This window comes from Corylus avellana, chromosome 7 (genome assembly GCF_965113065.1).
Source record: "Corylus avellana chromosome 7, dhCorAvel1.hap1.2, whole genome shotgun sequence".
In the NCBI taxonomy this organism is placed as follows: domain Eukaryota; kingdom Viridiplantae; phylum Streptophyta; class Magnoliopsida; order Fagales; family Betulaceae; genus Corylus; species Corylus avellana.
Genome location: NC_142496.1, coordinates 17,978,558 through 17,995,499, shown reverse-complemented (window position 1 = coordinate 17,995,499; position 16,942 = coordinate 17,978,558). Strand labels below are relative to the sequence as shown.

The 16,942-nt window shown below is 37.8% G+C and overlaps 1 protein-coding gene across 1 annotated transcript; it reads left to right on the top strand.

The window, feature by feature from the left end:
* Positions 1 to 2,603: 2,603 nt before the first annotated feature.
* STT3B (staurosporin and temperature sensitive 3-like b) lies at positions 2,604 to 13,208 on the top strand. Its single transcript, XM_059596965.2, has 6 exons — positions 2,604 to 3,834; positions 4,118 to 4,654; positions 10,768 to 11,222; positions 11,899 to 12,021; positions 12,144 to 12,203; positions 12,819 to 13,208. The coding sequence occupies exons 1-6, from the start codon at positions 2,902 to 2,904 to the stop codon at positions 12,946 to 12,948; spliced, it is 2,238 nt and encodes a 745-aa protein (XP_059452948.1). The 5' UTR covers positions 2,604 to 2,901; the 3' UTR covers positions 12,949 to 13,208.
* The last annotated feature ends 3,734 nt before the right edge of the window (positions 13,209 to 16,942 follow it).

The following is a 16,942-nucleotide window of genomic DNA, read 5'->3' as shown; positions in this document are numbered from 1 at the left end:
CAAAACCTGTTTTAACACGAACCATTTCCAATCGCTTTGACAATAATTTAGTTTCCATTAAGAAAACCAAAAAGGGTTTCTTTTCCTTTACCATTCGGCAAAGGTCCCGAACTGTCCGGTGGTTCCCAAGCCCCCGGCAGTTCCAACTGAGGATACTCATCGAGATTGGCGGGGCTGAACGACAGCCTCCGCCACAGATTTCTCAATACTCGTAACACACCCAGCCTTCAATCTTCCTTTCTTGCTACGCATAGGTATATCTTCTGATCTAACCAAATCCTCTGCTTTTCTTCGCCCAGTAACCTGTGTAGAAAGACTCTGCACAAGGTTGTCTTGTGAAATTCCCCTTGCTTTTTTCTTCCATGTCCCATGTTTTGGCCGCAAAGGCGACGAGCACCCATCATGAGAGGGTAAAGAATTAGCATTACCCGCTTCTACCATATGCCCCTCCGTTGCTGACTTGCCCATCATACTGCAATTATTCTTGACCCCACCTAAAAAATCAGCACCCTTGTTCAAAACAGCCCCCTTATCAACCTTCTCCACTAAAGGTGGAGTCCTCTCAGTAGGAGTCTCCGAATGCAATTTAAATCCTTCTGATAATACAGGGGTAAGATAGCAATCACAATCTCCTTCATGAAGCAGCCCACATGAGACACATATACCCCCCCACACCTTTATTATTTGCAGTACAGCTGGAACCTCCTTGTGTCTACAGCCCACTAGTATAGCATGCACCAACTCCCCCATGCAAAATACCCCTTGATGAGCACGTAGCCACCTTATCTACATGACATGCCATACCCTTTGTGACACCGAATAAGTGGTTAGATTGCAGTTCAGAATTCTCCTTTGACGTGTCCACAACTCCCGCGCCACTAGAAGAAGTTAGTAAGAATGGACAAAGCCCTTCTCTCCGATCTTCTCGCTCAACTGCTGCACTTTGAATCTCTCGGCTAACTACTACATTTCCCCCACCGGCACCAGCCTCCACCGTAGACGGCAAACCATTCTGCTGGCCCCCCGTCTGACTTGGACTACTAGCTCCCTCTGGTGATGATGGGGAAGTCCGGTGAGCCCATGGACGCTTACCAAACCACTGCAGCCCCTTCTCCTTCCCCCAGACAGACGGCGAGACCCTAAGCCAAAGACCAAATTCAGGCTTCGCCTCCTTAATACCCATGCACCCTACTTCTCCATGGTGAAACATTTCGCAGTGAAAACAAAAATGAGGAAGCCTTTCGTATTGAAAAGGAATCCAGACCGTGTTCCCTAACAGAGTGAGCCGCCGACCTCGAGATATAGGCTTAGATAGATCTATCTTCACCCTTACACGTAAATACTTTCCCCAGCCAATACCTTCGTCGTCAGTTTCAACTTCTTCAACCGTCCCTATTGTAGAGCCAATTTGAAAGCCCACCTCTTGTCCCATACATCCTAGCGGAAGGTTAAACATACGAACCCAGAAAGCCGCCTTATCAAATGAGATCTCCAGAGGAGGCGTTAGTCCATCAAACTCTTCCAAGGAAAACAAACTACCCTCAAACACCCACAGACGGCCCTCCAACACCCGAATCTTGTCCCATGAATGCTCAAAATCAGCCAAAAAAAGATTCTCCCCTATCACCTTAAAAGATATCGACCCCATAGGTCTCCATAGTTGCACTAGTTTAGATCTTACAGTGTCCTTACCAATGATCCTGTCAGAGATGAGTTTACCCACCGAGCAACAATTTCCTCTTGTTACAACCTCTGCAAAAGCTTGTGGTTGGACAAATACTTCCGCACTCTCACCCTCCGAAAGTTTAAAATCTTGCCACTTCTTGGTCAGATCGTCAGCCATCATACCCTCTTCCAATTCACCGTAAAGCAAAGAACCCAATCACTCCTCCAACGTCAACAAAGACTTGGAAAACTTTTCACTTCTCCCCTAGAAAACTATAGAGAAAACAAAAGGCCTGGATTACCCAAAATACTATTCTTGCATGGGCAGAAACATTAAAAATTCATTACGATGTATTTTCAAAGAAAATATTGGGGAAAAGCCCTAATTATTTATTATATGAGTTTTAATAAGTGGTGAAGGTCAGTTTTGTGGAAAAATCTGCACCCAAATCATGTACACCTTTGCAAAATACAAGTTCTTTACCTACCCTCACTTTTTTCACAAAATTTTAATACAATCTCTAATTAAAGACAAAAAGATAAAAGATGGGAGATGAAAGATGAATGTTTATATTAAAAGAATGTATACACATTGAGAAACACTGTAACAATTCTTGAGGGATGGTTAAAAATAACTTGTAGAGAATTTGATGTGAGTAGGTTTTCATGGTTTTTTTGAAATTTTCCTTAAACATGAGGAAGAGAATGACATAAGATATCTGCGGCTAGTACTCTAAGGTAGGTTTGCCAGTACTTTCAAGTCCCTTGGTTATGGGCCTTCTGACAACATCTGTGGCCCATGGGTGACGTACTAGAAGCCTATTGGTAGTTGGGCCCTTCAGTAGTCATTTAATCGGCTAATGGGCCTCCACTGTGACACTTGTATTTTATCTCAAGAGATAAACCGAAATGATTAAGGCACAGTTCAGAGCCCCAATTTGGCCTGTTTTGGGCCCAACTGAAAGTCAAGAGTCTTTCGTCTTCATTCCACTTGCTTTTCAAAACCCTATTCCCCTGTATGATGAATCTCGGGTACTGGCACCAAAATATTCACATTTCCCTTTAGCATTTGGATCATCTCACAGATTATCCAGTCCACCAGATCCGCATTTTCCACTCTCCCAGTGCACTGTACCAGTGCATGTTTTACTCTACTAAGGGCAACAATTTCCATGGAAAACCCCAACTTCTGAATCATCTCAAGTTAAACGCTCCTCATTTTCTTATCTCCCAAACATGGCGGGGAAAACCGAACCCATAAACGGGTCTGTGAAATTGGGATCGAAGGAGAGTGCCCCGATGCCAGCGAGCCTGAAGAAGCCCGATCTAAGCTCATACTTCTCTCTCAAATCCCTAAAATTGAAGACCAAACAGCAAGAGCTCTTGATTCGAGTGTCGATCCTCTGCCTCGTCTATGTCCTGGCCTTCATCACTCGTCTCTTCAGCGTGCTTCGCTACGAGTCCATGATCCACGAGTTTGACCCTTACTTCAACTACCGCACCACCCTCTACCTCACCCGCAACGGCTTCTACGACTTCTGGAACTGGTTCGACTCCGAGAGCTGGTATCCGCTGGGCCGCATCATCGGCGGGACGCTCTACCCGGGTCTCATGGTCACCGCCGCCATCATTTACTGGATCCTCCGCTTCCTCCACTTCGCCGTCCATATCCGCGAGGTCTGTGTGTTGACGGCGCCGTTTTTCGCTTCCAACACGACCCTTGTCGCGTATTTCTTCGGTAAAGAGCTCTGGGATTCGGGGGCGGGGCTTGTGGCGGCAGCGCTGATCGCCATTTGCCCGGGTTACATATCGAGATCGGTGGCCGGATCGTACGACAACGAGGGCGTGGCCATATTCGCGCTGTTGCTCACCTTTTACATGTTTGTGAAGGCCGTGAACACGGGGTCGTTGGCGTGGGCCTTGGCCTCCGCTTTCGGCTACTTCTATATGGTTTCGGCGTGGGGAGGATACGTGTTCATAATCAATTTGATCCCGCTGTACGTGCTAGTGCTTCTGATCACGGGCAGGTATTCCATGAGGCTCTATGTGGCCTACAATTGCATGTATATCTTGGGAATGCTGCTGGCTATGCAGATTCGGTTTGTGGGGTTTCAGCATGTTCAATCCGGGGAGCATATGGCGGCCATGGGGGTGTTCTTCTTGATGCAGGTATTGCTTCCTATTCTTTACAATTGCTGCTTCACTTCCCCTCTCTTCTCTCATTTCACTTCACTTTGCCTCAATTTAAAAAGAAAAAATGTTTGACTGCAAGCTTTTTAGCACTGACTAACTATGGTCTTCTGTATGCGTGCATACTTGTATGCTATGGACTTCAGTATATCACACATGGCCTGTATAGTAGTTATGCTGGCTATCATCAAGAATGTTTGGCTTTATTCCTAACTCTTCTCTGCAAGTCGGTTTGTTGCACTAAATTGCACCATTTGTGCAGGTATTCTACTTCTTAGAATGGGTTAAGCACTTGCTAAGTGACACAAAATTGTTTGAAGCCTTTTTGAGGATCACTGTGACGACTGCAGTAAGTGTTGGTGCTATTGCTCTTGGAATAGGCACAGCATCTGGGTACATCTCTCCATGGACTGGTCGCTTTTACTCTTTGCTTGATCCAACATATGCAAAAGATCACATTCCAATTATTGCTTCCGTCTCTGAGCATCAGCCAACGGCTTGGTCATCTTTCATGTTTGATTTCCATATCCTGCTTTTTCTTTTCCCTGCGGGTCTCTATTTTTGCTTCAAGCGGTTGTCAGATGCCACGATTTTTATCGTTCTGTATGGTCTGACCAGCATGTATTTTGCTGGAGTCATGGTTCGTTTAATTCTTGTTGCTACACCTGCAGTATGCCTTATTAGTGCCATTGCTGTTTCTGCTACTGTAAAGAATTTGACTCTGGTAGCAAGGGCAAAGAATAAGGTTGCCCAGACTGGTTCTGCTAAGGGAAGCGGTAGTTCGAAGGGATCATCTAAGGTGAGGCCATTGCCACTTCAAATAGTTTGCACTTTTTATTTCAGTTGGTAAAAGTAAGCATTGTTTTTATTGAATACGTGGGGATCTCAGTGGTTCAAGTGTCTTTGCCAAATGCCTATAGCATCTATAAAATGAGGTTACTACTTGTTCCATGATAGAGGAAATGTTGTTACATGCTTAGCTCTTTAACTGCATTTTTATTGCTTAATACTTAATAGGATCGTGAAGTTATATCTATATGCGCCTTGAGTGTTAGCTGATCTAGTAAACGCCAATAGATCCTATTTTCAAGCCCTACTAAAAGAAAAAGAAAAAAACTGATAAAAGGATAGCGATACTTCTGAAGCATCTGAATTCAGGTGGTCTTCCCCGGTGGCCCTGAATTTTCGTGGGCCTCTACCATGCCTCTATTGGTGCACATCTTGCTGGTACCTCTACCGGTGATGCTGGGTTGTCATTGTCTTCTTCATAGATGGGGTTGCAGCTCCTTTTTTGGAAGTAGGACCACATTTCTTTTATCCACCTTCCCCTCGTTTATCCACATTTCTTTTTGCCAGTGGTTTTGGTGGGTGGGGGGGGGGGGGGGGGGAAATGGGGTGGTGATGGTGGGATTAGGCGGTTAGTTTACAACTTGGCTCTGGGTCAGGATTTCAATGTGGAGTTTCTTTGCGCCCCTCTGAGCTCCTATCTCCTTGTTGTGTTGGGTATCTTTGGTTATTCAAATTGGGTTTTATGAGGAGCAATTCATGACTCTTTTGACAGTTATCGAAGAGCGCCAATGTTGTCTTGAGGAGTGAATTTCTCTTTCTAAACTTGGTAATAAAGGCAACAGGGAGCTAAGAGGGTTGGAGAGTTCCATTAACTATGATCCCAAAGGTGAGAATTCAAGCCTGATAAGGGGGCTTTCAAATTTTTTATTTTTTATTTTTTATGAAGCCTAGATCGCTATCATGGAACGTGAGAGGATTGAATGAGGGGATAAATGTATGAGTGTGAGTGTGAGGAATTTGCTTAGAGAATGGAAAGTTGATATTGTCTGCTTTTAAGAAACTAAGCTTGAAGTCATGTCTCGTAGTGTCATGCATAGCTTGTGGGGGTGTTATCATGTAGATTGGTATTGCTTGGACTCCAAAGGGGTTCAAGTAGTATTTTGATTACGCGGGATAGAAGAGTGGTGGAGAAGATAGACAAGTGTGTGGGGGAATTCTCTTTGGCTGTCTCTTTTAGAAACGTTGAAGATCATTCCACTTGGGGTTTTGCGGGTGTTCATGGCCATAATTCTAATAGAGATAGAAGGCTTTTGTGGGATGAGTTGCTTAGTTTACTCAGTTGGTGGAACTTGCCTTGGTGTGTTGGGGGTGATTTTAATGTCACTTGTTTCCCCAGTGAAAGGTTGGGAGAAGCCCGCTTAACCCCAGCGATGTTGGACTTCATTTTTGAGCAGGGATAGATGGATCTTCCTCTTGTTGGTAGATCTTTTACTTGATCAAATAATCAGGATTCTCATACTGAGTCCAGAATTAATAGATTCCTTGTCTCTCGAGTGTGGGAAGCCTAGTTTCCTACTGTTTCGTAGAGGAGGCTTTTTAGACTTTGTTCATATCATTTTCCTGTCCTCCTTGATTGTGGTGACTTTCTAAGGGGTAGTAAGTCCTTCGAATTTGAAAACATGTGGCTAAAGTATGAAGGTTTTGTGGACAAGGTGAAACAATGGTGGAACTCTTATCATTTCCAAGGCTTTTAGAGCTTCATTTTAGCAAGAAAGCTCAAGGAATGGAATGAGGGGGTGTTTGAAAACGTAGAATGGAAGAAGTTCCTTTTAGAAGAGATATGTGTTTTTTCATGTCCTTGAAGAAGAAAGGGCCTTAGGTGTTGAGGAGAAAGATCTACTCTCATGGAGGAGGTGAGCTGTTTCTAAAATCTAGGGTGTTGTGGTTGCGGGAGGGTGACAAGTGTACTAAGTTTTTTTCATAATGGCTAACTTCAATAGAAGAAGGAACTCTATTGACTCATTGTTGATTGACGACACAAGTTCTACCAACTAGTCGAAGATCAACGAGCACATTGTCTAGTTTTACCAAAAGTTGTTCACCAAGTAGTTCAATTGGAAGCCTGTGGTGGATGGTCTTTTCCTTTGACTCTATTGATAAGGCTGAGGTGAGATGGTTGCAAAGAGATTTTGAGGAAAGGGAGGTGTGGGAGGTTGTGAAAGTTATGAATGGTGGTGACAAGGTGTTGGGCCTTGACAATTACTCTCTGGCTTTCTTTCAAGCTTGTTGGGTTGTTCTGAAAGAGGACATCATGAAGGCCTTCCGCAATTTCCATGCTAGTGGTAAGTTTGAGAGAAGCCTTAATGCTACTATCCCTGCCCTCATTTTGAAGATTTCAGGGGCTCTTGACCCTAAGGATTTTCCCTCCATCAATCTAGTGGGTAGCATTTACAAGATTATTGTTAAGATTCTAGCAAATAAGCTTAAGATGGTGCTAGAGAAGAATATTTCTAAGTCATAGAACGCTTTCATCCGAGGTAGGCAAATCCTAGATCCTATTCTTATTGCCAATGAATGCCTTGATAGTAAAATGGGATCTGGAGCACCGGGGGTTATATGTAAAATAGACTTAGAAAAAGCTTATGATCATGTTAATTGGGATTTTCTGATGTACATGCTGAGAAGGTGTGGTTTGGGGGGAAATGATGCTCATGGATAGCTACTATATTTCCTCGATGTGTTTTCTCAGTTTAGATGAACGACTCTCCCACATGCTTCTTTAGCAACTCGCTTGGCTTGAGGCAAGGAGACTCTCTTTCTCCTTTGCTGCTTGTTATAGTGATGGAGGCGTTGGGGAGGATGATTTTAGCCGCAGTCAGTGGAGGTTTGTTGTCTGGCTTCTCTGTGGGAACATGGACTAGTATCTCCCATTTTCTATTTGCTGATGATACTTTGCTTTTTTTTTGTGGGCCGACCCAAATCATCTATGCAATTTACAGAGTTTATTCTTATGTTTTGAAGCTGTGTCAAGATTGAAAACAAACTTAGCCAATTCGGAATTGTTCCTATGGGAAATGTTGGTAATTTGGCTGGGTTGTGGGGTTGTATCTTTGCCCATGAAGTACCTTGGTCTTCCGTTGGAGGCCTCCTATAAGGCCAATCATATATGGGACGATATTATTGAGAAGGTAAAAACATCGGTTGGCTAGTTGGAAAATATTGCATTTGTCTATGGGTGATAAGATTAACCCTTATCAAGGGCAGCCTATCCAACTTACCCACGTACTTCATGTCCTTCTTTCCTCTCCATATTGAGAAGCTTCATGTGATTTCTTATGGGGTGGGCTAGGCAAAGAGTTCAAATATCACCTGGTGAGTTGGTCCAAGGTTTGTATACTGATCTTTGAGGGAGGGTTAAGGGTTAGGAACTTGCTGAGGTTCAATCATGCTCTCTTAGGTAAATGGCTTTGTCGTTCTAGGCTTGAGAGAGGCTTTGTGGAGAGTGGTAGTGGACTCTAAGTTTGGAAGTTCTTGTGGAGGTTGGTGTTCTAGTTAGTCAGTTGGGGCGTATGGGGTGGGTTTATGGAAAAATATTAGGAGTGGCTAGGGGAAGTTTTGTAGTCCAGATTTAATGTGGGAGATGGCTCCAATGTTAGATTTTGGCATGATCTTTGGTGTGGGAATATGGCTCTTGAGGAAGTATTTCCAGTTTTATGTGGTATTGCTTGCGCAAAGAATGCTTCTATTGCGACTCTAGTGAAATGTTTTTGGAGGTGCTGCTCAATAGAAAGTAAGCTTTGCTAGAGCCGCTCATGATTGAGAGATGGATATCTTTGTCTCATTCTTTAGGGTGTTGTATTTAGTGAGAATAAAAAGGGAAGGGGAGGACAAGTTGTGGTGGACCCCTTACAAAAGTGGGTTGTTTGGTGTTAAATCCTTCTACAGTGTCATGGGTTGTAATGATGGTTTTCATTTTCCTTGGAAGAGTGTTTAACAAACTAAGGTCCCATTGAGGGTGGTTTTTTTTTTTTGTTTGGCTAGTAGCCCTAAGAAAGATAATTAGCATGGATAATCTTTGAAAGCGACTTGTCATTGTGGTTGACAAGTGTTATGTGTAAAAAGGAATAGGGAGTCTTTGGACCATCTTTTTCTTCATTATAAAGTTACTTGTGCCATTTAGAATGTTTTCTTCTGTCATTTTGGGCTGCTTTGGGTTATGCATAGACAAATAGTCGACTTGTATGCTTGTTGGCGAACTCCCAACAGCTCTCAGTGTGGTATTGTGTGAAAGATGGTGCTTTCATGCCTTTTGTAGTGTCTATGGAGGAAAATGAATGATATAAGTTTTGGGGACCGTGAGGGGACTTTGGAGGAAGTTAAATCTTTATTTTTCAATGAGTAATGCTATATATCATCATTTTATCCCCCAAAGTTGATGTGCCTTTTAAAATCATCTTTGGATCGAAATCTTATAGTGATCCATCCCAAATCTAATGGTAATTTTAGAAGCCACATCAACTTTAGAGAAATAAAATGAGTATAAGAAGATGGTACATAGCATTAGTGTTTCTCAACACCTTGTATCTCAAATAGTTGCTTTTATTGCTCTTTTGGTGATTAGTTATCATGGTTTTCTTGTTTTTTTACTCCTACTAGTTAGGTAGTTTCTATTGTATACTTCTTGTATATTTGTGCTTTTAATGATATATTGATTACTTATAAAAAAGAAGTATAGGTCTACTTGTTGATGTGATAAAGCTTTTTTTTGAAGATGTACTTGGTGCAAGTATTGGTTCTCTACATGGTAAGCGGTGTAGTAATGTACTGATTTTAGATTCTGCTTACTTCTCAGACATATGCAAGTACTCAGATGCTGTTAATTTGACTAATTGATCATGCTCGTCAGCTAGAGAATAATTGAGGCCGTGCTGTCTAGTATGTTATGTTTGTACTTAAGATTTCCATTGTGTCGGCCCAAAAGAAAACCCAAATTTTGGTGTGATCGTCCCTCTATTTTATAGCTGATCTTGCTATTTTTTGATGTTCTAAAGCTTCTTTCCATGTGCACTCGAAGTAGTATCTACTGTCTACATAGTAAGATACTAGAATGATGTTAAATGCTACTCACTTTTGAGGAACATTCACTTGCACTGAATCTTGTTAATTTTGACTATTTGATTTATCCCTTCAGCTTGGCATTAAGTAGGCCATTTATTTTCTTATCCACAATTTTTTTTTTTTTAAAAAAAAAGGTTTTTGCATGATAAATCCTTGGTTAGATGAAATATGGAAGTCAGTTGGTCAAGGAGCTCTCGGTCAGTGTTTTCAAATCAACTGATTTTATAAGATCAGTCATGTTGCTTAAACTTTAGGACGATCACTAGACACCATATCTATCTAAAGGTGTTAATTTGTCTTTTGTACTTCCAATAAATAAAAAATAATTTAATTCGTTGACTTAAATTCGGTTATATTTATATTCATTGATGATCTATTCTAGTGGCTCATCTAGGATTAGGTGACCTCTAGTCTTGGATATATGAACTCCAAAAGTCGATGCCTAATTGCTTGCTTATCACATATATCCATAATTACTGTATGTTTGATCATATTTTATTTTTAACACCAATCTACCAAAGCCTTTCCTTCTTCTTTTTCTTTTATTTTATTTATTCATTAACTCAATGGCTTTGTTGTTCAGAATTTTATGGCTGTCTCTACAGATGGCAATGTAAGCATCCAATTACAAAGCCATTGAGTTAATGAGTTGGTACTGTGAAACATAATTTTTTGGTGGCTTACTATTTGGATTTTGTTAGATTAATCTTTTATTTCTCATTGTTTCAATGGTTTGCATTCAAAAGTTTAGTTGGTCTGGAGTCCATATTGGAAGAACTTAAGTATAACATGTTCCTTTTCTGGACCTCTAAACTTTTTTTCTGATGCTAAACTAGTATTCAGGTTCATCAAGTAGTATATGTTAGTAAACACAGTTTAGAGATAAGATAGAGGAACATGAATAGTTGGACTCTGCTTCTTGCTAAAAACATTATGCAGCGATCTCCTTTCAATTATGTTGTATATATTAAAAAGTATTGTTACTTACTTCTCCTGCACAAACAGGCTTCACTTGATCAATCCCAGCCTTTCCAAAGAAATGTTGCTTTTGCGTTACTTCTCGGTGCTTTTTACTTGCTCAGTAAGTATGCTACCCACTGTACCTGGGTCACATCAGAGGCATATTCATCTCCCTCAATTGTCTTGGCCGCAAGGGGTGCCCATGGCAACAGGGTCATCTTTGATGATTATCGTGAGGCGTACTTTTGGCTTCGGCAGAATACTCCTCAAGATGCTAAGGTGATGTCATGGTGGGATTACGGGTACCAGATCACTGCAATGGGAAACAGAACTGTTATAGTTGATAATAACACCTGGAATAATACACACATTGCTACTGTCGGGCGTGCAATGTCATCTTATGAAGATGAGGCATATGAAATTATGAGGTCGCTCGATGTGGATTATGTATTAGTTGTCTTTGGAGGTGTTACAGGCTATTCTTCCGATGATATTAACAAGTAAGGCCATATGAAATTCCATTTCGAATCATGTGGAATGTCCTGCACTATTTGAAAGACTTCTTGAAGCATTCGAAAAATTTTTTTTTTGACTTAGATCACAACATTAGCTGTCATCTGAGTAATATATATTTAAGGTTTTATGGCAAGCACCTGCAAATGAAACCCCAGAGCCCCTATTTTTTCTTTTTTTTTTTTTTTTTTGAGGCAAGTGGTGTGACCTTTAGAGAATAGTTATAACTTATGTGGGTTATGTATTAAGCAATTGTGGCATTTTTTCTGACTCTCCTCATAACGGTTGGACAATCTGCCAAAAAATAATAGAGTTAATTCCAAAACTACTTGGTGTGGTTTGTTGAAATTACTAACAATTGTCCATTGAATTGCCATAATTTTGGGAAACATTCTGATCCTAAATTTGCATCTTTGGCTAATGCCCAGACCAATTTTGGTACCTTTGTCCTTTTAATCTATTCTGTAGGGATTAAAAGTAATGCTACTTAAACGCACTCCTGCTAATGTTAATTCTATGTACTTTAGAATTTTTTTGGTATTTTCATCCTCTATTTGAATTACTTATCAAAAACAAAACAAAAAATCTCTGTTTGAAGTACTGGACCTTATATGTCTATGTTTACCTTCCATCATATGCTAACTCGAAATTGATTTATCCCAGATTTTTGTGGATGGTGAGAATTGGAGGTGGAGTTTTTCCTGTAATAAAGGAACCTGATTACCTTGTTAATGGCGATTACCGTGTTGACAAAGGGGCAGCTCCCAAGATGTTGAACTGTCTCATGTAAGTTTCTTAGCATTGCTATAATGATTTAGTCATTTCTTCTATTAATTGTAGTGAATTACCCTTGTCAGAAGTGTGTGCCCACTCAATGGTTTTACGTGTTTATTTCTTCTGGTAATCAGGTACAAGCTGTCATATTATCGATTTGGAGAACTGACAACAGAATATGGCAAACCACCTGGGTAAGTTCAAAGTTTATCTTCCATTTTACTAGAAAAGGTATCATATGAAAGTGTGTTTGTAACCACAGGCACACACTCTTGTGGATGCGCGTATGTCAATTATAGCATGGTATTGCATGTCATAGCTACTTCATGAATGAGCTTGCAGTTGTGTATACATGCAAGCAGAGAAGAAAAATTAGAATTCAGAACATGAATTTGACACTTGGAATACAAGTTTTTACCTGCAATTCACTTAGTTGGGGTGTTTTAATCATTTACATCATCGGGAGGCCTTTTAATAAAATCAACAAGCACCAGTTGATTTGGTTTTGCTTAATCAAGGCTTAGGAGGTAATCCCTCTGGAAATGTGTGATAACTGCAGTTGAAAGCCATGGAGAAAAATTGACGCCAAAGAGCTCATTGACTTAATTAATTTTTTGTGCAGCTGAGTACTGAATTTGTGATCAATGCCTCCAATGTTCCTTCTCAAATATTATTAGATTGACCATTTACATTGACCTTTAATAGTCTGGTTTCTGCTCAGAGATGCTTGCAATTCTACAGATTCGTGGCATTAGAGGACTTTAGTTTGAATATGCTATACTTTGTAATGGCTTTTTTTGGAATGGCAGGTATGATCGTGCAAGAGGGGTTGAAATTGGAAACAAGGATATCAAACTTGAACATTTGGAAGAGGCTTTTACAACATCTAACTGGATTGTTCGTATTTACAAAGTCAAACCACCTAATAATAGGTGGTGAGGCTCTCTCTGCGGGATAGTAAAGAAGATGGTAGAGGCAACTTTTCCCTCAGAGCTAGAGTCTTGAAATATAGTGTTAGAGATAGAAAACTATTTTCATAGAGTCTGCATTTGTAGCATTCAAGGCTCTTAATGTTCTGGACCACCCCCTTTTTGGAGATTTTGAAATGCCGTTTTGCTTCCTCTATTTATACTGTTTATTTAATGGCATGGTTGAGCGACAGTTCTAATACATGGTGCAACTTACTCTTTCTAATTCAATGGTGATATCTGTTGCCCTTATAATTTTCCTCTTTATCATTTATAATTTGTAGGAAAGGCTTGTGAAAAAGTCCTTGGCTGGGCTTAAAACATTTTGCTAATCTTCGAAGTTAACTGCTGTTGCAAGAAGTTAGAAATCATTAATTCATGGCTCAACAGCAGAGTGAGTTCCATTTACAGTGGGTCCTCATTGTGCTGGGCCTGGATATGATGAATGGATTCAGGTTTTCTTCGAACTCCTTTAGAATTGTTGGATTGGGTAGTCTGTGTTGGTTTGATTTTGATTTTCCCCGTGTTGATTGAATCGAGATGCGGTTTGTACAGGAGATTGAGATGGGAAATAGCCATTTTAGAGATTAGGGAAAATGCAAAATTCAAAATCAGTCCAGTCCTTGTGGTTTGCTTGATTTATAATTCCAATGTTATCAAAATGAATTCAAACGTTTCTGAGGTATGTCAAATTTTTATTGGTTTTAGAGTCAAATTTTTTTCACTGACTTAACATATTTCGTTAGTGACGCTAACTTAAATAGGACAAATGTTGCCATTTCATTGGTTTTAATATGACAATCAGAATCTATTGAGTCAGTAACAATTTGACTATAAGAAGTAAATTATTTTTTTGGCATATGTTAGGAACCTTGTTCATTTTGATACTACGGAGAGCTAATTGTCAATTTGGAATATTCAAATTATCTCTATATTTTTTTTGTGTGGAAACATGTAACAAAAGTTACAAAAAAAAAAACAAAGAGGGGTTAGGGGGTGGTCAACCACTCATTGAGGCTTTTGGGGATAGTTGAGCTTTTAAGGCCAAGTGGTGGTTCAGACACTTAAAGTCCAATACATAGGCTCTTAACATATTTTCTAGGGTCTAAATAATCATTTTCGACTATCCACCCTTCTACAGATGGAATGCCCGTGCTAAAGTTTTATCTTGTCCCAATAGCGGACTAAAAATTGTCAAAAACTCAATGTGAAATGAGGATCATAATCCAATATGATGGGCACTGGGAAGTCAAACAATTTTGTCGATATAATAGAGACCCAAAGAAGGCTCAAAAAACTAAAATAGGCCATTACCTAAAATGCAGATAGTGGATAATAACAGCGTGAATATGATTTGTAAAAACATGATATGAATGTGGATGCAAATATCTAAAAGTAATATTCACATTTTGCGAATGCAGCTGTGGACATTATGGCAGTGTTTGCCAATAGCCTGGGTTGGTACTGTATCAGGGCTGGTACTGTAGCACTTTTTTAGGAATATGTGTTTGATTGGTTTTAATGAAAATGCTTTGTGGGGAAAAACGAAAAAATATATTTTATATGAAAAAATGTAAAAAAGGCAAGCTTACGGTGTCTCTGTTACATCATATACATACTTCTTAGTAAATGCTTGATAGCTGTCCTCTATTAATATCATCCAACAGCTATTAGATCATCAAAACATTTTGGACAGCTACAATTACACTTATATACCATAGATCAAATTCAAATTCAGCTATGATTAAATTCAATAAAAAATTTAAAATTCAAAATTTAGGAATTAGGAATAAAAATTGTGTTATATAGTATTATTTAGGATCAATTTATTATTTCAATTTCAATAATTACGATTTTAAAAATTGTGTTTTTTTCAATCGAGTATTTTTTTTTCTTCTTATTTTAGATTAAGTATTTTTCAAATCACAGCGTAAAACGTTTTATGTCACATACTCACACACACTAATCACTATTATCATATTACATATAGTATTATTTAGTTAATATGTTAAAATGTTAATGCTTAACACGGGTCAAGTATATAATGTCAATATTAATATATATTGTATTTTATATGTAGACATTTATATACTTATATAGTTATATGATTGTATCATTATCTAATTTATATGGATCAATGTTAATTGTTATAACTTATATACTTATATTATATATTCTTATTATCACGATTCATGATATAAGATTTAAATTCAAATTGTTAAGTTTTTACTCACCGTAAATTGTGATTATAATGTATAAAATTGTTACAAATTGTTCAAAAAATTCAAAATTGTTCAAAAAATGGTTAATTTTTTTTTTTTTTTTTCAAAAATGGTTAAATTTCTTTTTCTAAAAAATGTTCAAAAAATACATTAATACTTCAATTGTGATTATAAGTAACACATTGTTGAATCTAATGTCAATTACTTAATTTGATATTATATAATCATATAATCTCATTAAATTATATCATATGATTAATTATTTAAATTATTATCATATTTACTTATAATCTTTTTTCTTTAGTAAATGGTAATGTTCAAACTCCTGAATCCTAAATTCATAAAGTATCTAATAATGCTTTAATTAAATTGTAGTTATAAGTAATATATTGTTTAATTCAATTGAATCAATTGTGATTATCATTGTACATGAATCATATGATTAACTTGTAGACTTATGACTTATGAGTTATGTCATATTATATATGTATTATTTATTATTATATAATCATATGATTTAATGATCAAGTCATCATGTGATATAATAATATCAATTATAGTGATAATATATAAATTACTAAAATTATAGTGATAATACATTAATACTTAAATTTTGTTTATAAGTAACACCTTGGTCATTGTTTAATCCAATATCAATTACTTAATTTGATATTATACAAATCATATCATCATTTTACATTAATAATATGATTCACTTGAAGTCTTGAATAAAGTATTTGAATTGTCATTGAATCATATGATTAAGTATTGATATTATACATTTATATTATTCATATGCATATGTAGACTTATATAGACTTATAAGTTTATAACATACATTGGAAATAAGTTTATAATTTAGGAAAAACTTCACTGAAGACTCCCAAACTTCCACTCGTTTTGAAATACCCCCCCTAAACTTCAAAATCTCTCAATTTAGTCTCCTGAACTTTCAATTGCTCTCAATTTGGACCCTTCCGTTAATTTTAGCCGATAAAAATTCAAAAAAAGACCAAAATATCCCTGATTTTTGTTTTTTTTTTTTTTTTTGTTTAAATAAAAAAATGTTTTGGAAGTTGAAATTTTATACAAAAGTCAGGGGTATAAACGTCATGTAACGTTTAAAATTTGACGGAAAGGTCCAAATTAAGAGTAATTGAAAGTTCATGGGACTAAATTGAGAGATTTTGAAGTTTAGGAGGGGTATTTCAAAATGGGTGGAAGTTCAAGGATCTTTAGTGAAGTTTCCCCTATAATTTATTATTATATAATCAAATGATTTAATGATCAATTGATCATGTAATATAATTATATAAATTATAGTGATAATATATTAATACTCAAATAGTGATTTAATTATTTTTAAAAAAAAAATTGTGATTTAATGATCAAGTGATTATATGATATAATCATATAAATTATAGTGATAATATATTAATACTCAAATAGTGATTTAATTATTTTTTAAAAAAATTGTGATTTACTGATCAAGTGATTATGTTATATGTATAAATATTTTTATAATTATAATTATAAAAATATTTATATAAAAAGGCGGTTAGCGGTTACGGTTAGTAGACCCAAAAACCGCTAACCGCTAGGTAGTTATAGCGGTTAAGCGGTTAGTGGTTAATGTGGTTAAGCGGTTAGGCGGTTAGCGGTTATAGCAGTTAGCAAGCGGTTAAAAACCGCCCGCATTGACACCCCCACTGATAACCGTTTTAACGGGTTCTAAAAGAAATG

Excerpts from the sequence above, each read along its gene's own strand:
- STT3B (XM_059596965.2), top strand. The coding sequence starts at position 2,902 with ATGGCGGGGAAAACCGAACCCATAAACGGGTCTGTGAAATTGGGATCG. Across the intron at positions 12,022-12,143 it reads AAGATGTTGAACTGTCTCAT|GTACAAGCTGTCATATTATC; the intron begins GTAAGTTTCTTA and ends TCTGGTAATCAG. Across the intron at positions 12,204-12,818 it reads GAATATGGCAAACCACCTGG|GTATGATCGTGCAAGAGGGG; the intron begins GTAAGTTCAAAG and ends TTGGAATGGCAG.